The sequence below is a fragment of the Trichoplusia ni genome, chromosome 8 (genome assembly GCF_003590095.1).
Source record: "Trichoplusia ni isolate ovarian cell line Hi5 chromosome 8, tn1, whole genome shotgun sequence".
Taxonomy (NCBI): domain Eukaryota; kingdom Metazoa; phylum Arthropoda; class Insecta; order Lepidoptera; family Noctuidae; genus Trichoplusia; species Trichoplusia ni.
This window is the reverse complement of record NC_039485.1, coordinates 12,753,713-12,780,847: the sequence shown is the minus strand read 5'-3', so window position 1 is coordinate 12,780,847 and position 27,135 is coordinate 12,753,713. Positions and strand designations below refer to the sequence as shown.

The window sequence follows — 27,135 nt, the reverse complement described above, 5'->3', positions numbered from 1 at the left end:
AGCATATTTTCGAGCATTGTAATTTTATTCTTAACATTAATCTTAAAGCAGACGATAATATATCACAAGGTAGAATTACTAAATACTGGTCACAAAAATCTAGTCAAACAATGTTTTAAATAAGTCACTTTCAATATGAATTTATATTAAAATACCAATTATATACAGAAATGTTATTTGAAACATTATTTGATTACATCACACTTAAGATATGGTAATGAAATTGTTAGTAACAATATAACATTTAATACAAATGCATTTAACATTATTTGTACAAAATCGACTAATAACTTCCACTTCATAAAATGTATATTAAAACGAAAGTAGATTTAGAATGCGATTACTTCGATCATACAAAAGTAATAAAATGTATACAGCAAATACTTAGAGCGAAATTCTGTTGGAGATACGACGTTACTTATGCGGAACTGACATGACATAAATGCATAACGCTACTGTATAAATCGTATTCGTGATACGACTCATGTAAATTGACTAGTTCGTTCTTTAATTTCTTTTAAATATTACATTTTGTACGTATTTGCGAATTCCTTTACGACTCATCAGTTCGATGGCTTCGATATATCTAAAAGGAGGTACACAAATAGAGGGCGCTGAAAATGAAAGATATGTATGACGTCACGTCAGATGGGTGGTAACGTACGTCTCTCAGCGGCTGTGAGAGCGGGATGCCACACGTCCACGATGAGAACCAGTCGCGTGCCGGTACCGTTGTGCCAGACCTCGTGCTCAAAACTGTCGTCAAACAGTAGTGTTTTGCCGACCTCCCATTGCCTGATGAAAAAAACAAATTGTTAAAATTAAGCTTTAAATTACACGGCAACTATTGCAAGTGTGATTGTTTTTGCGTTCTAGAAAAAATATGATTAAATATTTATTTTCTAAAAATAAAAGTTAAAAAGAGATCTTTAGATATTCCATCTCGCAAATGTTCCGACAAATAAAGGCATAAAAACTTGTGTAATAGTGGACAGTCCAATAAAATAAGAAATAATTACCTCGTTTCTTGATCAACTCTTATATAAGTATCTTTGGTATTGCTGAGACCTAAATGCATTCTTAGTCGGCAATTAGTGGGTCCGACGTGAGGTCGCACGTGTGTACCGGCCTCCATGGCGCTGAACTTCACCTGGCCCCTGCGACATCCGGACGCAGCGACTTCCGAACGAACTATTGAACACGTAACTGGTGCTGTTTTACAACGGTTCGGGATCTCTTGACCTCGAACGAAAAGGTCTAGCTGCGACCATTCGCCTCGCTCTTTCAAACCTTCTTTTTCTTTTTCATATAAAGCTTTTGCTTTTTCGCCTTCCTTCAATATGTCCTTCCAGGATTTTTCTAGGGCACGAGCTAATTTGTTATAAGGCGTCTTCTCAATATCCCACCACGGTTGACTTTTAAGGCGATCTACGTTATAAAGTGATCGTTGTGCTGGCGACAAGAAGTGTCCCAGCGCCGCTCCTCTTTTGTGGACTTCGTGGGCTTCCGTAAAACGACCTAGCAGTAGAAGAGAGTCTCCCAGGTGGTAATAGAACCGCGGCTCAGTGGCTGGCCCTTCATCACCTTCCAAAGCTTTCAAGAAGGCTTCCACAGCTTCTTCATAACGTTTGTGTTGAGTTTTTAATACAAAACCGTGGTGAGCTAAAGCGATTCGATCATTTGGCCATTTCTGTAGAGTTTCTTCTAAAACTAATTCTGCGAGATCGGCCCTAAAGGACAAATAGTTGAATTACTATTTATAATATAAAAAAAGAAAAATATACGTATTTTTAAAACTCTCTTTTTACCTATTTGCCATGAGGAAAGATATGGTCAGATTGTTATAGTAGTGAGGAACGTCAGGAAATCTCCGAATAAGTAGTCTGTACACAGGTTCTGCACTCAAGTAATTACCTGCAAATTGATATACAAAGACCGATTTTAGATATATCAAAAAAAAAATATGTATATATGTAGCGTGACTTACCTCTAAACCGTATTCTTTCTAGTGTTTTATCGGCTACTTCTAATAGCCTGGCATCAGCAAGACGCTCGTTCATCTTGAGGACGTCGAGGTAGGCGGCGATGGCCCGCGTCAGCAGGCGGTTGTCGCGGCGAGCTTCAGCCTCGGCATCGAGAGCTCGCGCCAGGAGCCAGCGCGCTCGCCCGCTGCCTCGCAGCTGCTCAGCCGACACGCGGTGACTCGCCGCCCTCCAGTCGCCCTCCGCACGTTAGTACACAACACACTCACACACAGCACACTCGAGCGCTTACCCGTTTCCACCACAGAGTTCTAATTAACTGTAGTCCTCTGTGATGTTAAGACGAGTAAGCAGCTTCTAGTCTAGGAAGGAGGGGGGGGGGGATGTCGATGTTGTCGGAGGAAGCCGGGGGCGAACCGCGCGGGGTGCGGGCGAGGCATGCAGCCCGACTGTCCACCGACAACTCAATAGGAAAATGGCACAACGAGCAAAGTATGATAGATGTGATTGGATGCAATAATTTAAGAAGTTAGTCGAGCCACTCCTGTAATTTGAATTGATAATATTGTGAGAAGAGTAGATATAATGTTGTCCATGTAGATGTCGTTGGTGTATTCTTATTTAGAATAATTAATGAGAAGGTTATCGAGCATAGAATTGCAGAAAAAGGCATGCTTTTAGACAACACACAATCAAAATGTTTTTCTTAATTGGCATGCTAGTTAGAGCCAAGAACACAATAACGTGCATGTTACAGTTAGCAATCAAACTGATAATTGACACCAACAGTACAGGTCAGAATACACCAACAATTTCTAACATGTAATTATTTAACATGGCCTTTTTTATCTAGCCCAACCGCCCACTGTTGGACAAAGGCCTCCCCCAAATCCTTCCACGATTCTCTGTTCTGGGCCACTGCAACCAGCTCACGCAGTAAACGTGTAGAAGTTCGCCACCGCTTCCTAGGCGACACCGTCTATTCGCTGGCTCCCATTGTGTGTTAACTATAGCCCAGCGGTCGCTCTTCATGCGGCTGACGTGACCCACCAATTCCCATTTTAGCCTGGCAGCCTTTTTACTAACGTCTATAATCCCAGTTTTGGAGCGTGGTATTCGTAATAAGGTCTTTCAACTTAACATAACAACGCTGCGTTTCATAGCTCTTTGGCAACCTCCAAGGCGGAACTTCTGGGAGTCCGTCAACATGGCTTATACTAAAATTATTCATCAATTATCATAATTTATTTTCTGTAGTTTTTCAGTTGTTTCTCACCTGGCGCAGCTCTTGCTCGGCCTTGTCGAGCTCCTCGCGCCAGTACTCGTTGCTGGGCTCTCCCGGCCAGTCGTCTTCTATACTGTTACCACCATCCTCTGAAAATACGACAAAACATTTTTAAGTTCATGTTCAATAAATGTTTAACAATGGAAGGCATACCAGCTTAATGTAGAATTGCATCAGATTTTATATTATTAGGTCAGTCTATTTTATAAGAATTTTTGTATGTAATATGGCAAAGGGTCAAAGTAAAGTTATTCCTGCATCTAGTAGCAATTATAGCTCATTAATGATACAAAATTGTTCAGAATAGAAACATAGAGTACTAATAAATTCTAGAAACAAAAACCTATAAAGAAATCAGCAAATTAATTAAAAGTATAAACCACTCACGTAGTGTTAGTCATGCGAAGGAATGTTATTTGGTTAGAATGATGAAGCCAACAGCGAATGTACACGAACAAGCGGTCACACGCAAACGGTCGTGTTTACTGTGTTTGGGTCCGGGTCGCTCGGGTTCGGGCAGACGGCCGTATTTAGCTTCCAGACGGCTTAACAGCTCTGCATCATCAACATCGGATATCTCTTCTTCATCATCTTCTTCTTCCTCCAATTCTTCTTCAATTTGTTCTTCATCGATTATTTCTACATCATCAGGTACGTCTTCGTCTGCTTCTGGTTTAGGTGGTTCCACTTTATGCGCGGCTGGTGCAGGTTTAGAAGCTAGAGGTATCTCTTCTATTTCTTCTTCCTCCTCTTCAGCTTCCTCTTCGTCACTATACAACTCTTTTTCCTCAGTTTCATCCTTCGCTTGTTCTTGCTGCACGTTCTGTGGGTAATGTTCTTAGATTACGATCGTTTGGAAGCGTTACATTATGATCAATAATAACAGTGGCAGTCTTACCTTAGCTTCAATTATTTCCTCATCTTCATTCTCTTCTTCTTCCTCTTCTTCAACTTCTTCATTTTGCGGTGGAGAAGATTTAATAACGGAGGAAACCTTTTCAATTATTTTTTCTTCGATTGGTTCTACTATTTCTTCAATGATTTCTCTTGGAGAGGCTGGAGACGTAAAATATTAAATTACAAACGAAGTTTGATTGTAGGTAGATATATTTTTATATTATAACTTTGCCTACCAGCGGCGGCTCTCTCTTCGGGGATAAGAGTCATGCGGCGATCGATCACGGGGGTCTCCTCCCTACTAGCATGGTCGTCACTTGCTGGTGTATCATCTGTCATGAGAATTATATTTCAAGATCTGTTTGAACGTTTTACACGCGATGCTCATCATCCCTAACCGATTGAATGACAGTCTGAATAGCTCCATCGTCAAAAAAATAAATAAAAGGGATTCATGCTAAAAAGTTGATGTCTTAACGTAAAACTTGGCATCAAAAAGTATAATTAGTGTAACCAAATTTCAATCGATCTATTCTCTAATTGTGTATTCTGTTAATTTGTAACGCTATTCACATGTAACTATAGGTAAACTTTTTTGGAATGGAGCCAAGTAATAAGGATCGAATGTTAATAGGCCTCTTAACATTTTTCGCGGTCCAGTTTCTTATAATAGAAACTGTAATCAGTGTTGCTACCCAACAACATTGGGGACGAGAACGAAAAAAACCGTTAATAGTTCAAAGAGTTTAAGACATTCGCTTGGATTTTTTCTTTGCAAATTTGGGAAAAGCAATTTTCTAACTATTCTTAGGGGTTACAATGTAAACTGCCTTGTATTTATCGCTATTATTAAGTATTAGTTCAGTACGCACCGCGCGGGGCAATGGCGCGACGAACGACCGCGTGAGTGGCCACAAGCAGAGCGCCACCCACCACCAACTTCAGCCACACTGCAACACACGCGGCACACGTGTTACTACCTTCCTTTCTCATGTTCCGGAACAAAAATGTTTGGGAATACAGACAGTTTAGTTTTTCGGATTCCGGAACAAGTGAAAGCGATAAACGGATTTCCACTATGCAGCTATACAGGCTGGTATTTTGAGGCAATGTATAACATTGAACGATTCTCGATTTCATGTAGATGAAATAAGAGGCATATTTCTATAAAACTTTAATTGAAATAGAAGAAGAGCTTTTTTCGTAAATGCTTAAATAAGAGTAACTACAATATTGTTATAAAAAGTTGTAGTATGGTAAATGTGTAAGCAAGATAGAGCAGGTGGTTTTCGCGATCAAAAGGTATTTCACATAAATTCGAGAAATGGGACGCAAATCTTGCTTGAATATTTAAAGAAATTTTGAATTATTGACAAGTGACAATATTTTTCCCGGCTTAGTAGATCCAAAAGATCAAAAATCTGTTGATCAATGCAGGCTCAACAATATCACAAGTAGGAATTAAAATAAGATATACGGTTCATTAGTTTTAAAGAAAACAGAACAAGATCTTCTTTGAAACGAATGATACGAGAAAGTCTAATAAAATGATGTGTAGCAAGAAACCAACACTTAATTTAAGAACCAGACAAAACAACTCTTTAATTATTATTATTCTAGCAATATAATTTGTCAGGTAACAATGTGGTAGTAATTTAGTAGACACAGTTTCAAAAGACAATTTAGAAAAACGTCTGGGAAAGCCAATTTCCTCAATCAAATTTAATATTATGTTTAGTATTAAATTCATTGTTTTGTCTGTTACATAGAAATATGTAATTAAGAAATGGATTATAATGCAACACAAATGTACAACAAAGTTTCTGCTAAGAAAAGAGACGACATGACTTGCTAATACGAACAAAAAACTGAAACTTAGCACATCTAAAGCAAATGGGACGAAATAAAAGAAATTAATTTTTACAACATTTATTATAACACAATTTATGTTTTATTCGATAAATAGTCAAAACGAACAACTTTCTGAAAGCTAAATATTTATGATTATGTTTTATACTAGGTAAGTAATAATGTACGGTGTAATTGCGTGACTTTAAAAATGAGTTAGGAAAATAATGAAACATTCAAATTTTTAGTGCATTATAAAGCGGTATTAAAAAAAACCGAATGAATAACAAGGCATGCAGTATCCTATACTAGAGATGTTCAAAATTTAAAAGCAAGCACTTCAGGTTAGATTACAGGACCTAGGATTGTTTTTCACAGCACAACATCCATAATTTAGGGTAGAATTAGCATAAGCAATTAATTTCACTTGTATAGAAAAAAAAAACGAGAACAAGACAATGTTAAAGACGCGACCTCGCGGTCTCGCGCTTCGCCGCTTGCTCTCTGCAGTGTGATAACACCAAAAGCACCTTGGGAGGCAAGTCTAAGAGGGGGTTATTGTCAAGAAGGCACTCAAATAATGGTCAAACATCACTTACTGTGAGAAGCTTGTTCCTGCTCTCGTCGCAACTCTTCTTGTTGCTTCTCGTATTCTTCTTCCTCGGCGAGGGTGTCTGCTGGCTTTATTGTTGATGGTTCATCTTCCACCTAGCAAAAAGGTTTCTCGTTAGATTCGTGCTCTTTTCATGATTTTATTTTTGTTAACTTTAAATCGATAACTTTTATATTTGAAGATGAATTTACATTTTGGGATGATTCTAACAAAAAAAAAATAGTCTGTAGAAGAATGTTACCATACTTTAAATTTGAATGCACAACATATCAACATAGGAAAGAGCCATTTAATCAACTCGTTTGGATTTCGTTAAGAGTAACCTTTTAAAAAGCTTGTAGTCACATTTTAGCCTACTAGTCTAGCATTACGCGGTTCTTGAAATCTATAAAGAAGCAAGTCTTACCTCATCTAAAGGTTTTCCTTGAGGAACGACGATTGGTTCAACCTCTGGCAAGTCTTCCTCGATGTCATCAGGCTCCAGGAATTCCTCATCTTCCGAAACTTCATCAGCCTCGTCTTCAGGTGCCAATTCATTCGAAACTTCTATAAATAGTGACGAGAATATAATTAAATGAGATTGAGAAGTCTATACATGGACTTCTCTACTATTTAGTTCAGAAGGAGTTGAAGTTGAGATTTTGTTGAAACGGATTTATCTCATTAAGGACATAAAACATCTCATTAAAACATAGGAAAACCAAACTCGAATATGCGGTCGGTTAATTAGGTGTTTTATACGTATTTTCGGTATTATTAATCCCGTACGATGTCAAAACCTTGTTATATGTTGTCCAAACTGCACCCGTTTATTACGAACCTTCGCTCTTATCGTCGTCCTCTGGTTCAGCGGCCGGCTCCTCTTCTGACAGAGCGTCATCATCAGAAGGCTCTTTCTCGAGCCTTTCCACTTCCACCGCTAAATCTTCTTCCGCCTCTTCTTCGTGTTCTTCTTCATCCTGGAATGTTATTGCAATTTTAAATTAATTACCCGACAATTATTTTTCTTTTGTTGAAAACATTTCGTCTGAGTCATAGACGTAATTTATTAGAATATGAAATAACTCTCATTACTTTCCGGACTTACTGAAATCTATACACTACAACCAGAAGCAGAGGACACCAGCTGTGCTTAAGTGATACAAAGGCTTTAATCACGCGATCCCGATAATTACGTGAACTTAACTGTTTTATTATTTAAGTACAGCTGAATGCCCCTTATCTCTTTGTTAAGCTTGTGAATCATCATCATAAAGACGTAAGAGTCTAACTATGTGTGACTCGACTTCCGGCATTATCAGATAACCGCATTTTATATGAACGACTGCCGGAGATTCATGGTAAACTCGGTCGCCATTTTATCACATTACACTATAGCAAGAGTATGAGTTTTACATATATAAAACACCATATTATTTTATGTTAAAAGTCGTGAGAAAAACTGCTTTTAAACGAAGTCTAAATTTTTAAGAGAAATTAACAAGAACAACAATCCGTAATTAAGCTCATTCCGCATGTGACGAAACCACAATCAAAAGTGCACAAATATTCCTTAAATAATTATTATTCCTAATTTCGTATTTTTTTGCGAACTGCTGGTTGCGACACACGATTTCATACACAATTTAACTTATACATTAATAAGCCATACAGTAATTTTGCGATACAATTTACACGTAGTAAGTGGCTACAAAGTAAAGTTAGATTATTAAAACATCTGCACGGCAACATTCGTGCTTTTACATAGAATTTTGAAAAATAGAAGCTTAAGATGTTAGTGCCAATCAAGTAAAATCATTATTTTTTCAAGCGTCACACTTTGCACCTCATCGCGGTTTACATTTTCGTCCTGTTGTTCATCTTCGTCACTATTATCTCCGTCGTTGGCGTCGTCATTTTCATCATCATCATTATCATTATCGTCTTCTTGACTATGATTATCTACTTCGTCTTTTTCATCATCACCATCGTTTTCTTCCGCAGATTCATTATCATCATTATCATCTGCATTTTGTAAGTTCTCGTTATCTTCATCATCGTCATCGTCTTCTAGATCGTCGCTTTTCTCATCATATTTTTGTTCAATAACGTCATTATCATCCTCCTGTTAAAAGTTTCAATAAATACAAGAACATATGGAATAAAACTACAAAGACTGACTTAAACATTAAATCACACCTCATTTGAGTCTTCCAGATTTTGCTCTTCACTGTTTTCGTCCTTTTCGTCGTCGTTTTCGACATCTTCATCTTCGTCATCATGATCATCACCTTCATCTGTTTCGTCATCATGACCGTCATCGTCGCCTTCCTGGTCGTCATCCTCATCATCATGGTCTTCTAAATCGTGATCATCATCATCGTCATGATCATCAACATCCCCATGCTCTTCATCTTCATCATCATGGTCATCTTCTGGGCTATGATCTTGCTCAAGATCCTAAGTCACAAGTTCTTATAAATAGCATTTTTTTATGTATGAAAATTACTGTTTTATAATTTATTCCATTCCATAATACTTAGTTTGAGGAAAATAATCTACCATGTCACAAATACATTGATTGTAGATCTTTTTTGCATACAAAAATGAATGGAAAGTATTAAATTATGTTTCCCACAAAATTACCAAGCAATAAACGTTATTTATTTACTTAATAATCAAATACTTTATTCTTTCCAGGGCCGGATCTAGGGGCCCAGGGGCCCCTAGGCCTCGATGTAACAAAGGAGTGGGGGTTCAAGTTATTTTCATTCAGTGAACTTTATTTTAGATGCCTTCTTTTGGCACAGTTATTAAGACAGGCACTGTCACTCTTGTAGTGTCAATAATGTGGGCATCTAGCAAGGATTCATATTTTTTTTTATTTCATCGGGAGTGCTGGGTCCCTAGTCATAGTGGTGGGTCCCTGGTCATAGTGGGCCCCTAGGCACTGGCCTAAGTGCCTTATGGATAATACAGCACTGATTCTTTCTGGCACTTTGTTGAGCACTATTATATCTTTTGTCTTATGAATATACATTAAGTTTGTACTTACATGGTGTTTCAGTTCCAGTGTATGTTCGTCATGATGATCATCATCAGGTGCATCCTCTAACCAACCTTCAAGAACACCAGAGTACCGAGATTCCACAGAATTTGCTTCCACTGGAAAATATCACAAACTATAAATTAACCTGGTTAGGTCAAAAAAATATGCATATGGATGGAGTTCATTAGTATAAATGGATTTATAATATAATTATTGGATTCGAGGTCAATAGTTCACATGCAATTCCTTTAAATAAATAAAAATAAATAGAATGAATTTTAATTCAAAAGAACAAAATAAAATTGTCTGTTACTTACATTCAGTAAGACCTCTATTTTCCAATATGATCAGTCCTATAAGAGTTATGAGCACAGCCAGTAATGAGAAGAATATGATCTTGGCACACCAGTGTCCTCCGGTGCCATGGTCGTGGTAAGAGTGCATGAAGACATCGCCTTCGCCGAGCGCCGCCTCCGTCCCACGAGGTTCTTCTACACCTAAATCATCTATAACACAATTTAATCATGATATAAAGCCTCATTTGTATTCACATCATGTCCAACAATTTTACTCTTATTCCTTACCTTTTTTCTTTTTCTTATCTTTACGTTTTCTTGGCTGCACATCGCCTGACATGGTTCACAAAGACTGGCGCTCCCGAGGCGACAGAGATCCACTCTATTGTTTCATAACCCTGAGTAAACAATGAGCATACAAAGAAACTGCATATAATTAGGCGACACGGGTTTAATAATTATCCAAATGCGCAATTTTCATGAATAACGAAATGTTTGGCGCACGATAAAATTTTAAAATAACCTACATAGAAAAGTATGTACCACAGCAGCTTTCTTCAATTTATTTTAGAATTTAACCTAAAAATAACCGGCAAAGACAGCTGAGGAGGGAGACAGGGATAGATCATAGATGAGCTTATAGTTTAGAAATAATGTTGAAGTCTACGCTTTTAAACATATTGAGTATTGTTTGGTAAAGGAACAAGTTATATTAGAGTTTTCTTCATATTTATCTTAAAATAAATAAGATACTAACCAAATTCGACGAGTCTAAAAAATCCAATATCTGCCGGTTGTTTACATTTTGTCGGAGCAGCTGACGTTACGAGACGAAAATGTCAACGTCATCTTGAGGTTTCAGGGGTATTTCTGTAATGCGCAACCGTTGTAAGGATGAAATTATTTGTCCTTTTCTGACACATTCTTACACTGAAATTATATCTGCTAATCTCTTCCCAGTTTGATTCCCAGTCACTTACATATAGAATTCTTCTTGTTTGGTCATAATGACATTCGAACTTGTTTAGGTACTCTTAGAATGTAAACAAGTATATGCTTATGTTCATGAAATTATTGAATTGTGAATAAAGTCAAAAGTTTTTCAGGCTTAAACTGCTGAAACAAAGTTCTGGAAAAATTAACGGTCAATATGTGCGAAGTAAAAGTTCTATATGATGGTTATTCGGTAATGACCGGTAAAGATCAGATGTCTGCGAACTGCAGCTGTACATTAATCAAAGGAGATCATAACGTTATTGTAGATACCATGACAGCCTGGGATTCACAGAAAATTATTAGCGGTACTTACTTTTTTACTGTATATCTTATTTTTTGTACAGCTTGAAGTTTATTTTAATTTTGTTATTACTTACTTTGCAGCTTTGGAAGCGCATAATATTAGACCGGAAAACATAAATTACGTTATTTCCACTCATGGTCACTCAGATCATATAGGGAATAATAATCTGTTCTTGAAGGCAAAACACATAGTTGGCTTCAGTGTCTCTTTTCAAGATGAATATTACACACATCCATTTGACAAAGGTGGGCAAAGCTTAGCTAGAAACTGTACCTACAGTTAAAAAAAACATTCCTGTAAGAGCTGGACTCTTAGTAACAGTTTCTTCACTTCCTCAATTTTTCTTCATGAAATATTATTTGTTTCATACTGTGTAGCATTTTAGTACTTACCTAATATTAAAATTTCATATTTCAGGAGAGGAATATAAAATTGATGACAATATAAAAGTGATACCTACACCTGGGCACACACTTTCTGATGTCACTGTTATAGTTAAAACTACAGATGATGTAACTGTAGCTATTGCAGGTTTGTACTGGCTGCTTTACCAATTAAAAGAAAAAAAAAACGTTTTTTACATGTTAAATACTACTTGATATTTTCAGGAGACCTCTTTGAAAGATTTGAAGATATAGATAATCCAAGCTTATGGTTAGAAGCTGGTAGTGAGGATCCAGTACAACAAATGAAGAACAGGTCTAAAGTAGCAGATACAGCAGATTGGATTGTTCCTGGACATGGCCCAAAATTTCAAATCACAGAAGAAATAAGAAGAACTCTTAAGAAACAAATGGGAGAAGAAACTCGTTCTTGAAATACATAATTAATATATATATTTTTCTTACTTTGTAATCTTAATATTGACAATAAATTAAGCATAATCATGAAATTCCATTTTATGTTATAAGAGATATGTATTTCATTGAAGTTCTATTGTTGTATTGAACCTGTCTCAGTAATTTTGACCCCAAAACTACTAAAATACTAAATACTGACCATGTCCTTATTATGTGCAAAACTGACATTTTTGTTCAAGGGGAAATAACAAAATGAAAATCCAATATCAAATTCTGATTTTATTACACATAAAGAATTCAATTTGCTAAGTTTTTTAAACCAAGCATATTTATTTTTCACAAAACAACTAATGAAGATATATTAACATTAAGTGTAAACTTTTGAAAAATACTTATGAAATTCTTCAAAATATTATCTTGACAATGAGATCAAATTAATTTTAATTCGTAATGTCTATTTATTTTCATGTCATCAGGCTAATAAGAGAACTATTATTATAATAAGGTTATATACACAGGTTCTATAGTTGAAAGACGAAATGCAAGGAAACACGAACATTGGAAATTAAGTTGTACCTCTTCATTGTAATCAAGGATTTAATATAAAAATAAGGTTTTTAAAACCATTTTACAAGTAATAATTTCACTTTGTCAATAACTAAAACAAGTCAAACAAAAACAAGCAATTTACCAAACTATAACCCTTTACCAGCAACTTAACATATAACTGCCCGATTGATAATAACAAATCGATAAAATAAATCGATTATGTGTTTAATGGACCATGAAATAATACTCAAAAGTAGGTACAAGACAAGAGACTAGATTGTGGAGGTGAGCTCATAGAAGTGCCAATTCATATTGCTGAAGCGCAAGCGAAGTTAGGTGTAGCAGAATCTCAAATATGGGAGGTACTAGTTTTTAATTATAAGAGAAAACTTTCACTCAGTAATTCGATATAGGATTTATCGGGTTTTACTGCTTTTACTTGTCCCAGATACTGTTAAACAAAATACTTTTGCTTTCTAGCCAGCACGATGGTATCAAGGTACATAAATAGTCAAAGAGAGATAGATTTTCTCCCAACAAATACTAAAATGGAGGTTTTCCATTCGCTGGCAGAAGATGTAAGGAATTAATGAAAAATCTTGCTACAAATGTGTAAATTAAAAATTGCGTTACCTAAATCGGGAGTGCTTTGTATACGACTCCCGTACATTCTACACCCTTAAAATTATTTGCATTGCAGCTATGGATTCGTAATTACTGTCATTATGATCAGATCTTACATTCTTTAATCATATCACATTAAAATATTAATTTAAATTCAGATAAGAAATTTGCATTAACATTATGACTTAAGCACACACTGGTAATAACAACATTAGTAACAACGTTTTAACTGTTCATAACATTGAATTACGTCTACAATCTTGTTTGTTATATGGATTACACAAGAATCTTCTTTATATGAATGATAAAATAAATGAACACTTAAAATGTTGTTTTCCACAGACGAAGACGTACGCCTTATTATACAAAATTGTGGCACATTTCCTTTTCAAATTTGGTACATCAAATGTTGTCACATACAAATATCATTTAGATGTTACTCCCAGTAATACCTTCGACAGAAATCCTCGTGTCCACCAGTCCTGGCCATAATTGCTGCGTGCAATAATTAAAAAGGAATTTCCTATTAATTATAAATTTTTCTTTATGCTATTAGAGCAAATTTCATATCACAGCCGTGGATCACTAACGCTACAAAGCTCAAACATGCCCATATCCATTCCGAACGTTAATCGATAGCTGCAACCAAAACAAAAGGAAATATATGATAAACAAATAATGTAAAAGTACATAAACTAAATGTAGATAATATATTTTGTATATACTTAATATTAATAGGAACAACCAAATAAAAATAGTTAAATTATAATTCATATCAATAACAACCTTTGTAAAAAATATAAGAATTATACAAGTTAATAATACAAAACAAGGAACATTCTGTTGCTGTCGTCATTATCCGCATATTTAGCTAAGTAGGTACACTGTAGGAGCCGCAAACAACGTGACTGGCACTCAGATTTTGATGTAATCAGTATGCGACATTACCTGCGGGTCAATGCTCGTAGGAACTGCATGTTGATCGTCAATGCACAGATCTGAATCTGAGTCGGTCCTGCGCAAACTGTTATCCTGTAGGAGCATAAAATACGTTAGGTAGAAATCAATTATCTATTAGTGCTGAATGGTTTAATATGCCTGCGGAATTAAGAGTTTAAACGGTTGACACCCTAAAAAAAAATATCCTATGTGTATGTGTTAAAAGTTTTAACAGGACATTTGACTGTAAAACGAAGATAAAACGTAAAAAAAAAGTGAAACGTAAGGCATGGAAGAGTGGGTTAAAAAGGTCACCTGTAAGGTAAAAAGTGTACTTATAAGTGACGTTACATGAGAATTCAACTTACTGTATCACCTTAATTTTTCGTTTACGCGATAATAGGAAAAAAGTATCCGATATTTTTTGAAAACCAATCTAATGAACTTATTCGTTCTTTTAAGTGAAATACCCACATATGTTCTTATGCTTAAAAATTACACAAAGCCTTTGAAAACCAATCTAATGAACTTATTCGTTCTTTTAAGTGAAATACCCACATATGTTCTTATGCTTAAAAATTACACAAAGCCTATTTACTACATAGAAAACAAAAAGTCATATCTTACTTACCCCTTGGGTATACTGATGTGTAGTTGTGAGCACTCTTGCTAAGGGCCTCAGGAACGCTGGTAGTGTCTCAGTGAGGGGTGGGCGCGCGTGCGTGAGTAGCGGTTTCAGAAGTTTGGAGTCAACCGCTCCCCACAGCCGCGCTAGACGAGCCTTCTGGCCGCTGACACCGTCGCCGCGGTCGCGGGGCGTATCCTGATGTCAATAGATAAATCAATTACTCTTCCTGAAGTTAATTAAGTATGTTACACAATTGAGGGATAATTTGTGTGTTGCATTTATATTATAACAAAAAAAAACATCAGATTTCTTCAAAAATAAAATGGTTTAAGAATAGACTATTCGTGGGATGAACCACAGTAAATGGGACTGTATACTTATTTGTAGTTTCAAGCCTACGCAAATGTCTAAATTATATTTCTGAGATTGGGTTTTATAGGTGAAATAAATATTTGAAAGCTAATTTATTCAACAAAAAATAAATAAATACTTACTTATTTTTAAACACTATCAAAATATTTTGTAAATATAATACATAAAGAAAATACACTCAAACATTAAACATTGTGTGACAAAAAATAACATAAATCTCCGGTATCAAAAAACTCAAACAAAAATAAAAGATAGATTTTGTGTTATTTTGCAAACAAAAGTGTGTATAGTCTTATTATTACACATTACATCATCAAATCTTGGATAAATGAGATACTACTGCACTAACAAGTTATTGTTAAAAAAAAATCAGTATTATGACCAAAACGCAGTTCCCCTTTATCCTAGAAAAGATTAGTATTTAGTATTAGAGTATATTTACATTGACCAATAACATGCATGGATGTTATTTGCACGATGCTCATGTATTTCATGCATGTGAGTGGTAAATCATTAAATTCTACATACTTAAATAATAATATAGTTAAAATAGTTTACATACTTCGATACCGTTTAGTCCCCAAGGCATAATCACTTCCTTCGCGCCATTAGCCCACTTAACTACCATGCGGCCTCTCTATATATTAAAAGAAAACCAAACAAAGCCATAAAGTAAAAGTAATTATCATGCACACAAGACTACATTTATTTCATACTCTTTGTATTTTTACTTTCCACATTAGTGCCAATATTCTATTGAAAAAGTGTATGAAGAAAAGTTATTTGAAAGATCGATTGTACTTTATTTTAACTCATTGCCAGTTACGAAACCCCCCTACATAAATATTTGCATAAGGTTTAATTGTGTTATTGGTTAAATATGTGTTAGTAATAAATGTGTGTGATGACAAACAATGTGTGTTAAACCCGTCAATTGGTTAGTATAATATAAGTAAGACTCGTGCAGTTCGTAATGCGTGCATGTATTTATTAGTCTTACTGTTGCCCTGTCGCAACTGGCCGGTTGCGATGAGTCCATGTTACGGAGGCCGAAACCTATGTCAGCGGGCTGAACAACAAAACAACTTGTTAATGAAACGCAAGGCCAGAACAATAGAGCCTTTGCTTAAGGGAAATTCATGACGAAGTATGGTAACACTGTAAAATTACAATAGTACTGATAGAATAACAGAGCTCTATAGAATTTTACACATGTTTTGAAAGTATGTGAAGTAATATTTGTAATTATACAGTAAGACCATCAATTTTATGACCTATAGACACATAAATAAACTTAAAAATCCATGTAATATCGAATGAATATGTGAGACCATCGAAGATAAACCTTCTTCAAGAAACAAATTGCTAACCGAATAAACAGCTAAAGATGGTATGGGTAAGAAGTGTTCTGCTAGCAAGTATAACTTTGAAGAAGGTTTACATTTAAAACACAGTTTCTACACCTGGCTGTCGCAGAACATGCCATAGAAAAATCGAACAAATCCGATTAAATATGAAGAAGTAAAAATTTTGCTGAAACAGGCAGGTCGCGACATAAGATTAAGAAACCAGGCACGAGGCGATAGAAAGCGCGATGTATGACATCCAAAGCTCCATTAATGTGCAAACATAGCGCTATGTATACGTACCGATCCAGCAACGTCCGTGGCCTGGTAGAGCTGCCACAATAATGTCTTATTAATCACATGCTTGCTGTACCACACGCTTCCAACGTGCCTTATGTACAAACCAATATTACGTGCGTGCCCGACTGCCTACAGTGCAGGTTTAATGACGTTTCGGTATGTATGAACTCTTTCATACAAAATATTACTAGCAATAAAGTTCACTTTTTAGCGTTATTGTGCTTATACGTGATAAACTATATTATAGGCTGCTTTATGATTTAAAATATTTGCTAAGTAATATTTTGTATAATAGCAATGAAAACGTCGTAAATTCTTTATTAATCATGATTGGAACAGGGATATTTTAATTTCACTGAATTATTCTTTTATAGAATCAAAATTACTTAATCTATGTATCAACAAAGTGTTTAGGCAGGTAAGTTATAAGAAACAATAGAAAAAAATCGTAAAAGATCATTAAAGACAGTGAAAAAATTAGGCACACTGAAAGCAGCAACGAAAATAAAGAAGATACGAAGGAAGGCAACACTTAAGGTTAATAGAAAATAACAATAAGCTGAGACGTAGATACTCCTTCAACTACATATAATTAAAAAAAACTGTTTATTCCCTTTGCTTGCTGCATAATAATATTAAAAAAAACTTTCAATTTCGAATAACAAAAACAAATGAATGTAAATGTAAGCGTCATTGATTGAATTGAGAGAAAGTGAATGATCGTATCTACTTCTAGTAGAAAAAGGTGTAGCTCTACAATACTAAGTGTTCCAATTGGTAATTGTTATGCAACCCAAAGTGAATCTTACAGTAAGTATTTACAAATGGATAAGTAACGTACACTTCTGACATCTCTGTAGGGAAGCGCATCGCTCTCATCGTTTCCTCCTTCCCTGTAAATTTAATGCAACTTATTAGTTTTGTATTTAGACGGTAGCAGCATAGAGTAGCTGCTTTTCAGGATTCTGTACCCGCAGGGTAAAAACAGAACCCTACTTTCAGCGGCAATGCTGTCTATCCGTCTGTTACCATATTATAAACCATTGATTTTTTAACAGTTGATGTATTTCTGTTTCTGGCGTCACAACTAACGACCTAAAAAGGTAGCTGGCTCGGACGAAGCCCATGTCCAGCAGCCGATGGATTGTTGTCTTAAGGAAGACGTCATATATAGCCTTAGACGTGTTGCAAAGAAAAATACATGTTGTAATAACACATACCCAGTAGGTATACGTAGATATGCAAGCGCGTGTGTAGCGGCGCCTCCCTGCAGCACGACGGTCGCTATGACTATCAGAGATGTGGTCGTCAGCATAGCTTGCCGCGCTTCCGATACCGTGTTGCGGATGGCTAGAGCAAATGACATCGCTCCACGCAGACCTGGACAAACGAACGAAAGGGTTTGTTACAATTATGATGATATTATACGAAAATTATATTTATGGAAACATAAGAAGGTAGGTGCTGTGGAAAAGTTTACTCAACTTTAGCCTGGTTTAGATAGAATAAAATGTCATTGAATATGTAAAACAAACTAGGCCATTGTTTTCTAAAATTAAGACAAAATAGGAAGCTTGCTCAACGTTAGCCATATTAAGGCAACATATTAGTAGACAATATTAGTTCATTATTGTTAATGAATAGAGAAGTCGCCTATTTAAAAATCATTTAAGTGAAATGATCTTTCGAATCCTTAACCTAGTTTCACCATGCAGACATATTTAGAAGCAAGTACGCAACATATCTATGCAAGTTATCTTAAAGGAAAAAATTATTATGTTTAAGATTACCTGAGAAGAATAGCATGTGTTGGAAGTTCATGGGTATCGGTGGGTTGCGTCCTAGGTTGAGGAGGAACGAGAGCGGGTAGATGTTGACGGCGCGACCGAGTGTTGATGTTACCTGTTTATAGCTAAGGAATATTATGCAAAGAAGAATATTTCATTTTGAAATACACGTACTAAGGTATTGTTTTTAGAAATATAAACTTTATTTCTTTCTGTTAAGAGTTCAATTTGACTTTTTCTTCGCTTTTGTTCCTTTTTTATTACAAAATAGTTTTGGTTTCAATCTAAACGTGGTGTTACAAAACTGATTTTAATGCATTTACTGTGCGTTCTTTACGACATGTCTACTTATATACACTGATGTATGCAATAAACCATCGAATGAGCTCAATATTAAACTGACAGCAAATAGTTTTTATGGCCCACTTACAGTGTTGCTATAAAAGGATAATAATAGATCAACTGCTCAACATCGTTTGCCGTCGACCACAATCATATCTAACTGAACGTTTTTAAATTGAGCGGATTTATTTAGGCAACGACTATTATTTCACATGGTACAGATTTTACTAGGGCGATAAGGTAATTAGGCGAATAATGTTTAAACTGGAAGCCACTATTTTTGCAGGAACTAAAATGTTCTAAAATATAGTTATTCTTTTTCCGATACTTCGTTAACGGACTCCTTCCACTTTAGGTTGAGCGGAAGGGAGTGTCAGACTTCTACTGACAAAACCTGCCCATGTCCTCCTACGCCCTTCGTCTACCGGGGCCACGGTAACCCTAACAGATAACCCGCTGCCCCGGCGGACTTCAACCCAAATGGGCTCTACGGGTTGTATTTTTTACAAGCGTAACCAGTAAGTTAATAAAAAATATTTAATGAGCTACGAATAAATAGTTCCTAAACCAACGACAATTAAAAAAGGATACAAAACCAGCTATGATAAACCACGGGTCAAAGTGATGCTTAGGGAAGGTGAACATTGACACGCCGATGTACGTAAAGATGAAGTTCTCAGCCAGGAAGTTGAGCAGTTCGAAGAGTTGCTTCGTGCGGTTCCGGGAGTCCGACGAGAGATTGTTGTAAGTGTAGTGCGCCTGGCATATACCGCAGAATAATACCGCTACCACACCTGGGGAAAGCAGAATTAAGTTATTAATAACATATTTTAATAGATTTTTTCCTTACCCAACTATGAAGTATGAAGTCTGATGGAGGGCATGAAAGACTGATCAATTTTCAACAGAATTCAGAAAGGGATGCGATTCTGTTGATTATTTTTTCATTAACTTGAAATCTAGCAAATTTGATGACATTTAACAAATGTCAAATAAAATTTCTTCTAGTTCAGCTCATTTGTTTTTTATATGAAGTCGATTGATCGGTTTTGTTTTATATAAATGTTTTTTCTTTAATTATTCAAACTTAATATACCAATAATTAAGAAAAATAACAATTGAGGTTTGTACAATATGGTCACAAGTTCAAAAAGTTAATAATACTTTCTATTACCCTATATAAAGCTAAATATAGCATAGTAGGCTTTCTAGGTTTATAAACCACTGAGTACTCGCAATGTCAATGACCGTAGACCGCTTTAGTAAAGTAAACCATTGAAAGGAAATGTGTCTATAATGACATCGCTATTATTATTGAATAGACCCACAGGATGTCCTAAATATAAAATGTCTCTAACTGTAATCTTGTCTAGCGAAGCGATGAGGCAGAGTAGTATTTTTTTTGGTCCGTTTTTTCATACCCCGTTTATTATATAATTAAACGATTATCTTTATTACATGGGTCAATCTAGTGAACTAGTTTCCTTGGCAATAAGTCAGTACTGTTTTAATATTTTCCTAACATTGAAAGCAAAATAACAATTTTACGTACCGTTAACCATTATGGTAAACATAATGGTCCGGGAATAAAGACTATCTTCAACCAAGGACAGTTGGAGATGGTGTGCCGGACAGTATACACTATCAATAGTTGAGTTCACACAGTCTACTTTTGAAATCGAGTAGCACTGCAGGGCACTCGAAGTAATAAATAATGAAAGGTACATTACCTGTTAGCTCGCAGACTTCAGCAATAAGGAAGGCAGCGTACGAAGTCAGCACGAAGAGCGCTGACTCGAGGAGCGGCCACTCTCGAACGTGAGTGAACTTCGTCATGTGTATATAGGTTAAGGAATTATTGAAAACATTCGTCATTCAATTATTGTGATAAAGTTAAAAAAATAATCGTAATATTCAAATCTCTGTCACTCAAAGAGGTCTTTTCCGGTTTATATTCGGTGTCTTTAACATAGGATATACAGAACCGGTTACGAAAAGGAAATTGCTGTCATAAAAAGGTTTTAGATATACGGAAACTGTTCCTAAAAATACTAAACCAGTTTATGTGCATATGAAAAATTGAAAATATATGCACAGTATAACGTAACTAATATTTCCCCGATGTTTCAAATATTTGAAACAATTAATTTCCATTCCAACAATAATGGCTATTGACATAAACATTCAACAAGACAACTGTCACATTCTACTACCACGTGGATCGTTAAGTATAATATTTAACTTGTAAATGATAAATGTGTGATACGCTTGTATAATATCGACCCGATAATTGTCCCCGCTTTGGGCTTTTATATATTGAGGTAGAAAGCATTTATCGAATTCTAGTGTTGAAGTCATGAATAAAAAAAAAAACACTCGATTTAGGAGCGCTATCTGCTGGTCATAATCGGAGTATTGAAACCCATAAATACAAAAACCGAAAGAAATACAAGTTCTTAATTTAACAAGGTATAAAGTACCGAAGTCTGTTGGCCGGTATGTCGTCCAATAACCACTAACATTAGAAGCGTGACCTTTACCTTAATAGATATTTACGACTTGAATGACATGATAATTACGTTATATGGCTGTGACGTCATTTTGAGATGGGTTAGGTAAGGACACGAGGAAAATTACGAAACGTATCTACAGGTAAATGTTATGCTTTTAGAATAGATAGAATTCATCGATACTAATGCGCCAAGTACAAGTGCATGCTTGACGATAGTTTTGCATTCTAAACACTGTGTGTGTTGTTGGATACGGTAGCATTACTGCGCAGAAATACTATGGATAAAATTTCAGGCGATTTCAGGTCCCATTTATAATTGTTTGTTTTTGTTTTCTTTAGCAAAAATCTCTTTCTTATAAAACTAAACTAAACAAAAAATGCTGTATATGTACTAAAATAGTTTACCAAACCTACGAGTTATGTTTGTTATTAAAAAGGATATCAAAGCCGTTAAACATCCAATTAGAGCACCAACGAGCAGTGACAAACTGAAGATCCCAATAAAATCTCCAATCGCTCCGAGGAACGCGGTGATCTCAAACCCGCCATCATTCGAGTATCTCAGCTCGTAGTTTTGAATGGCTCTGGAATTCAACAAAAGAATAAATATCACATAATTATGTAAAACTAAAAACGATGAGTGTGAGAAGAAAAACATATGTTATTGGACAAGAAAAATGCTTTGCTCATTCAAAAGATGTAGACAGCTAAAGCTACACTGGTTATACAACGGCATGGTATTGATATCTACTGAAGTAAAAACGAAGGGAGGTTAAATGCCGTCTCGCTTTACATAAAACATCTGCTACATAATTTGACGGTCGCTCGATAAGTATGCTAATTACTTAAACAAATAAAACTGTTATTACTTTGAGGTTCAAACTTTTAAAGTAATTCGAGGAGTTATGAAAATGATGATTATTTTATTAATATTTAATAACATCAACCTGTAGATAGGAGTTGTCTTTCAAGGACAATGACCTGTTGATATATCTACAGGGTGATATTATTCGGCTTTATTCTTTAAATACTGATTTGTCATCATCTAACGACAGTTTCCTATTGCATAGTATTGGGTTAAATTAAGTGATAATGAGAATGGCAAACATAGTTACCCGCTAAGTACTAAAGCCACCGCATCATTGAGGACACTTTCGCCGAATATCATTGCATACAAATTCACATCCACCTGTAACAATATTGACATATTTCTGATCGCGTGACAATACGACACATTGCTAAATACATACGTGAATCAGCAGATCTGATAGTTTTAACAAGGATTTAATGACCGCTCTATGGAATTACCAGTCAAATGATATGTTTTTTTTTTATATAAATTATGGGTTTATTTCCTTCGTGCGTCTATAGTAAAGTATATTGGTGAATATAAAAAAATCACATGTGACAGCATAAGTTTGTGATCTAATCTATCACTTGTTCGGTGTGTTTCGGATTGGAGGATTTATTAATTAATTACTACCTAACCACTGCGTGACGTGTTGCATGCACAAAATAGGTATCTCTTTAAAATTAGATTTAATAACATACAACCCCCAAATGAAAGCTATAGCACTAATAGCAGGTTATAAGAATCAACAGAATCGGTTCTTCTAGTCCGAAGTTAGCAATCATATAAAAAAATACAAATTGAAGTAGTTTGTGAAATTTTCCATTTCGATGGCGAAGAATAATTTAAATAGCTTTGTCATAAAATACAAATAATACAATAGATAGTGTTAAATGCAAAGTGTGTAGTGTATCACGTGAAAATATGAGTAAGAGTCGTAACTGATAAAGCAAACGCACGTGGATAAGAGTGTGTATCCATTAGGTGCACAATTAATATTATCGAGGTAGATAAATTATCGGAAATAGTTCGACATACGACGGTTATTAAACCGATAAACTACTAAAAACAAAACATGTCCTGAGTTATCTTACTTCAAAACAATCTAATCAACAAGACACGAACGTACTTAAGGAAATAATTAGTAAAAACCGATTTGCGGGACTTGAAAACAATAGGGATGATGACAATTTGAATTTGTGAATGAAACTTACGCGTGACGTCACGATTGAGTTTAAATTTTACTCTATCGTTACGTCACAAGCCTCCTCTCCTAAACTTTAAAGCAGTTAATATTTGTCTAATCTAGTTTTTCTGAAAAAGGAAAAAATACGTGTCTCATACTTTTCAATTATCTAACTGAGGGGCTAAAGAGATTTTTCTTTTTATACCCAGTCATCATCCCTATCGTACAACCATGCAAAATTCGCGGCATTAAAATCAATGTGCACGCGTTCAAACGTTACCTAATAACAGTTGTTGGATTCAAATATTTTCATTGCATTATTGCAACACACCTACATATTGCATTACATAGAAACTTGATACTACAGAATGTTTACTAGGCTGCGCGAACGAGACATATAATTGGATCATTATTTATCTATAAATAAATGCATTTTACCTTTAATTGTGAGAAGATGGCGAGTACTGTCAGGGGATCGGTCGGCGAGATGAGAGCACCAAAGTACAGGGTATCTAGGAAGGTGAAACTTGTGGCTAGGGACTCCGGCATCAGTTGCACACAGCCGTACATAAGGGCTCCGATCACCAGCGCAGATAGCGCTGTGCCGACCATCGCAAATGTTAATATGGCGCCAAGGTTGCGGAAGAAATATTTCTGCAAAAAAATAATTAGCTCATTCCATTTTTATAATGTCATATAAATTCATGACCATGAACAATGACAGTGTAGGTACAGTTCAAAATAGTATTCATGTAATATAAGTGTGTCATTAAAAAAATAGCAAAGTATAATTATTTTAGTGACTTTTAATTTGTGAAAATATGAATTTTAATTTGTGATGGTTGGTGATTTTTTTTTAGGCAAGGAGGTTTTATTAAAATTCAATATGAATTTCTCATTTATTATTATGGTGGTTGAGGTCACTACGCCAAACCCCACTGAGCGCGACCCTTCGAGGGTTCGATTCCCACATCGATTCATGAATGCTTGTCGTGAGACTGGGCGTCTTTGGGCATGTAACTTGATTGATTGTGAAAACCCCGCGACACAAGTTCCTCAATGCAGGAGTCGTTTTTTTAATGAAAAAGAGAAAACAAATATTCTAATTTGCAAATAAATTATATTTCTGACGGACTTACCCTTTTCAGGCAATATCCAGCATGGAATATAATAGGTGGTAAAATTATATTGAAAAATATCTCAGGATCAAATGTAGCTTTCAGATCTATCTCATTTTGTTCCACATTCACTATTTCACCTCTAAAGCTATAGGCATAAGTCTTGTTAGGCACTGGAGCATCTGTAAAGAAAATAAATTTCTCATACCTAGATTGGAAATAAACATGATTTTTTTATTTCATAGATGTATGATATTCTTATGAGATTTCTTATTAGATGTAAAAGTATTCTACTCAGAAAGAAAATCATAATTCTTTAATTAGTTTCTTGTCTAGCAAATGTACTTATAAATTTGCTATGATATCCCAAAATTATGATTTTAAACCTTTCACCATAGGTCCAATGATTATAATGTACTGAACATATTGATCATTCCCACGAAAATTAACTATGAACCATTTCTGAAATTTGTTTGCATATTATAAAATTCAGTTCCTAATAAATTAAATAACATTCTGACGGTCTAGTTATAAATAGAATTCATTAAAAAAAAACAAGGCCATACTGATGGTCCAATAACTTGTTTGTACTCATAAAAAAAAACAAATAAAAAATATTCAATGAAGCAGACTGTATTCTTGATATTCCTTATAAGATAAGTGAATAATTTTGAATGAATCAATGTTTTATAATGGATAATAATGATATTTTTGTTAATAAGCTCTTTATATTTTGGTAATTAAAGAATGTTAGTGATAAGATATCTGATGTTGTTTATTACACAAGTATGTAATCCATAGTTTTCACTAAGCAAATTTTGTCTGGTCTAGTGTCAAGAAACAGCAGTTGTTTTATTTAATATCGGGCACCAAATAGATACATAAATATTCATCCCATTAAACTCCAGATTCAGTTTTGCTTTTGAAAAGATATTGAAGAATGTTATACACTAAAATTCTAAAGAATTTGGGACCCTTTCCCCTGGTTCTAGCAAGTAGTTAAAGCTGACAATAAACGCTTTGAATTTTCTGTTCTAAAAAACGTTACAGTATTAAAATTATTATGAAATAACTTACCTCCAGATGACACCTGCATCTTGTCCGGGAAGTGCAGACGTAACATGTCTGGTGGAACAGACAGGTTGTACTTTGTCTCTGGTGCTGGATGCACATTGATGTACGTAACTTGGTTTGTACTGCCCGCATAGCGAATTATTGCCCCTACTATTAAACCTGGTAGAAAAAAAACTAGTTGTATTTTTAAATTGAAACAGTTCACATACAACCTCCTTCTTGTATGTTTTTTTTTATTGTATGCAAGGAGTTGTATGTTCTTTTTTATATAGGAAGAATAACTAGAGGCCACAGCAAATACATCTACATAACTGACTTTTCAATGGATGAATGCACAATTAAAATGTTATGTAAACAAAACTAGAAACTGCAAACCAGTAAACTTCACATCTTGTTTGAAATGTTATATTGTTATGATTTGAAATATTTTGTTTTCAAAACAAGGCTTTTCTAAACAAGTTTTCATATTTTGTGTTAATTTTGACATCCGATTTTCAAAGGCATACTTATTGTCATAATATTGGGAAATTTAATGACTAATGTACTGTGACTTTAATTATAACACCAGGGTCAACAGGTTATCTTGATTGGTTTTGTTTACAGATAACAAATACAGAACCTAACACAGTTTTTTAGTAACGGCTGTATAGTGCGTGCATAGGTAGAAATTTCCGTCAAGGTCTTGAACATCAATTGTTAGATGATCACATGACCAAACAGTCATTTTAAAGTAATTACGCTTTGAATACAATATTTACCATATATAACAGCGAGTCCTGTTTCATGGAGCCAGCTCACACGGCGATGTTTAAATACCCATATAGTTAACACAGTCAGAGTTAAAAGACAGGTATAAATTAGCAGATTTAAGCTGTCTATCCGATGTAGAAGTGTTGCTTTTGCGTCCAGCGCAATATCTGTTCCTGAAGCTTGACATACTGCCACCAAATACAAAATAAATGACACGGAACTCAGAAACAAATTCATTATTTCAGTGCTTTAAAAATAACGTCGTCACATACAAATACACCTGCTTAATAAACACGAAACATTAAATTAAAAGCTATCAGATCTCTAAATAGGAATGACAACTTCTATTTCAATCTATAAACGTATTCAATCGTAATAATTTTACGTTTCGAAAATAGTCAATACATTTCTTCAGGAACAAAACGGTACAGACAACCGTGAATGAGATTTCGAATAGCGACTGTCACTAATGTCAGTCATTCGTTCAAATGTCAAAAAGTGTCAACGGGTCTAGTGTTGTTGTGTTGAGAGTCTATGGCAGGAGCTTAAATCGATAAAAAAATTACTAAATATCAAGAATCCTTAACATAATATATACTATCTGTATTTCACAAAATCAAGTTATTAATTATGTTCAACAATTATTATGTTGCTGTCAATTAAAAATAATTCTTCTTTCACTGAGATTGTTTTAGGCTACGTAAGCGTT

General features: G+C 35.1%; 3 protein-coding genes across 12 annotated transcripts; 1 reads left to right on the top strand and 2 right to left on the bottom strand.

The window, feature by feature from the left end:
* Positions 1 to 6: 6 nt before the first annotated feature.
* Positions 7 to 10,570, bottom strand: LOC113496816 (aspartyl/asparaginyl beta-hydroxylase). 4 transcript variants are annotated; one of them, XM_026876167.1, is made up of 18 exons: positions 10,477 to 10,567; positions 10,238 to 10,347; positions 9,971 to 10,159; positions 9,660 to 9,769; positions 8,804 to 9,064; positions 8,451 to 8,729; positions 7,446 to 7,584; positions 7,032 to 7,171; positions 6,612 to 6,720; positions 5,037 to 5,114; positions 4,401 to 4,496; positions 4,166 to 4,323; positions 3,754 to 4,090; positions 3,259 to 3,356; positions 1,988 to 2,222; positions 1,809 to 1,914; positions 1,020 to 1,730; positions 7 to 795 (listed from the first exon to the last, which is right to left on the bottom strand). In XM_026876167.1, the coding sequence occupies exons 2-18, from the start codon at positions 10,287 to 10,289 to the stop codon at positions 645 to 647; spliced, it is 3,249 nt and encodes a 1,082-aa protein (XP_026731968.1). In that variant the 5' UTR covers positions 10,290 to 10,347; positions 10,477 to 10,567; the 3' UTR covers positions 7 to 644. The 4 variants fall into 4 exon arrangements, with proteins under 4 accessions (XP_026731968.1, XP_026731969.1, XP_026731971.1 ...); XM_026876168.1 differs by having other exon boundaries at positions 8,466 to 8,729; XM_026876170.1 differs by lacking the exons at positions 8,451 to 8,729; positions 8,804 to 9,064.
* Positions 10,571 to 10,688: 118 nt separating this feature from the next.
* On the top strand, positions 10,689 to 12,161 carry LOC113496820 (metallo-beta-lactamase domain-containing protein 1-like). Of its 2 annotated transcripts, XM_026876180.1 has the most exons (5): positions 10,689 to 10,977; positions 11,056 to 11,250; positions 11,330 to 11,494; positions 11,667 to 11,780; positions 11,858 to 12,161. In XM_026876180.1, exons 2-5 carry the CDS (start codon positions 11,100 to 11,102, stop codon positions 12,064 to 12,066), a joined length of 639 nt encoding a protein of 212 aa, XP_026731981.1. In that variant the 5' UTR covers positions 10,689 to 10,977; positions 11,056 to 11,099; the 3' UTR covers positions 12,067 to 12,161. The 2 variants fall into 2 exon arrangements, with proteins under 2 accessions (XP_026731981.1, XP_026731982.1); XM_026876181.1 differs by having other exon boundaries at positions 10,689 to 11,250.
* Positions 12,162 to 12,607: 446 nt separating this feature from the next.
* On the bottom strand, positions 12,608 to 26,693 carry LOC113496817 (sodium/hydrogen exchanger 7). 6 transcript variants are annotated; one of them, XM_026876173.1, is made up of 16 exons: positions 26,435 to 26,693; positions 25,680 to 25,835; positions 24,624 to 24,784; positions 23,923 to 24,138; positions 22,564 to 22,637; positions 21,891 to 22,032; positions 20,667 to 20,772; positions 19,528 to 19,730; positions 18,598 to 18,709; positions 18,028 to 18,187; positions 17,649 to 17,700; positions 16,811 to 16,840; positions 16,162 to 16,230; positions 14,793 to 14,984; positions 14,171 to 14,254; positions 12,608 to 13,861 (listed from the first exon to the last, which is right to left on the bottom strand). In XM_026876173.1, the coding sequence occupies exons 1-16, from the start codon at positions 26,661 to 26,663 to the stop codon at positions 13,823 to 13,825; spliced, it is 2,025 nt and encodes a 674-aa protein (XP_026731974.1). In that variant the 5' UTR covers positions 26,664 to 26,693; the 3' UTR covers positions 12,608 to 13,822. The 6 variants fall into 6 exon arrangements, with proteins under 6 accessions (XP_026731974.1, XP_026731973.1, XP_026731977.1 ...); XM_026876172.1 differs by lacking the exon at positions 16,162 to 16,230 and adding an exon at positions 15,724 to 15,798; XM_026876176.1 differs by lacking the exon at positions 16,162 to 16,230.
* Positions 26,694 to 27,135: the final 442 nt, after the last annotated feature.

Coding starts and splice junctions, on each gene's coding strand:
- LOC113496816 (XM_026876167.1), bottom strand. CDS start 10,289: ATGTCAGGCGATGTGCAGCCAAGAAAACGTAAAGATAAGAAAAAGAAA. Junction 9,770..9,970: donor AAATAGAGGTCTTACTGAAT/GTAAGTAACAGA, acceptor GATATTTTCCAG/TGGAAGCAAATTCTGTGGAA. Junction 4,497..5,036: donor TCGCGCCATTGCCCCGCGCG/GTGCGTACTGAA, acceptor TTCTCATGACAG/ATGATACACCAGCAAGTGAC.
- LOC113496820 (XM_026876180.1), top strand. CDS start 11,100: ATGTGCGAAGTAAAAGTTCTATATGATGGTTATTCGGTAATGACCGGT. Junction 11,251..11,329: donor TTCACAGAAAATTATTAGCG/GTACTTACTTTT, acceptor CTTACTTTGCAG/CTTTGGAAGCGCATAATATT. Junction 11,781..11,857: donor TGTAACTGTAGCTATTGCAG/GTTTGTACTGGC, acceptor TGATATTTTCAG/GAGACCTCTTTGAAAGATTT.
- LOC113496817 (XM_026876172.1), bottom strand. CDS start 26,663: ATGAATTTGTTTCTGAGTTCCGTGTCATTTATTTTGTATTTGGTGGCA. Junction 22,638..23,922: donor CCATCTTCTCACAATTAAAG/GTAAAATGCATT, acceptor ATATTGTTACAG/GTGGATGTGAATTTGTATGC. Junction 22,033..22,563: donor GTGGCTTTAGTACTTAGCGG/GTAACTATGTTT, acceptor GTTGAATTCCAG/AGCCATTCAAAACTACGAGC.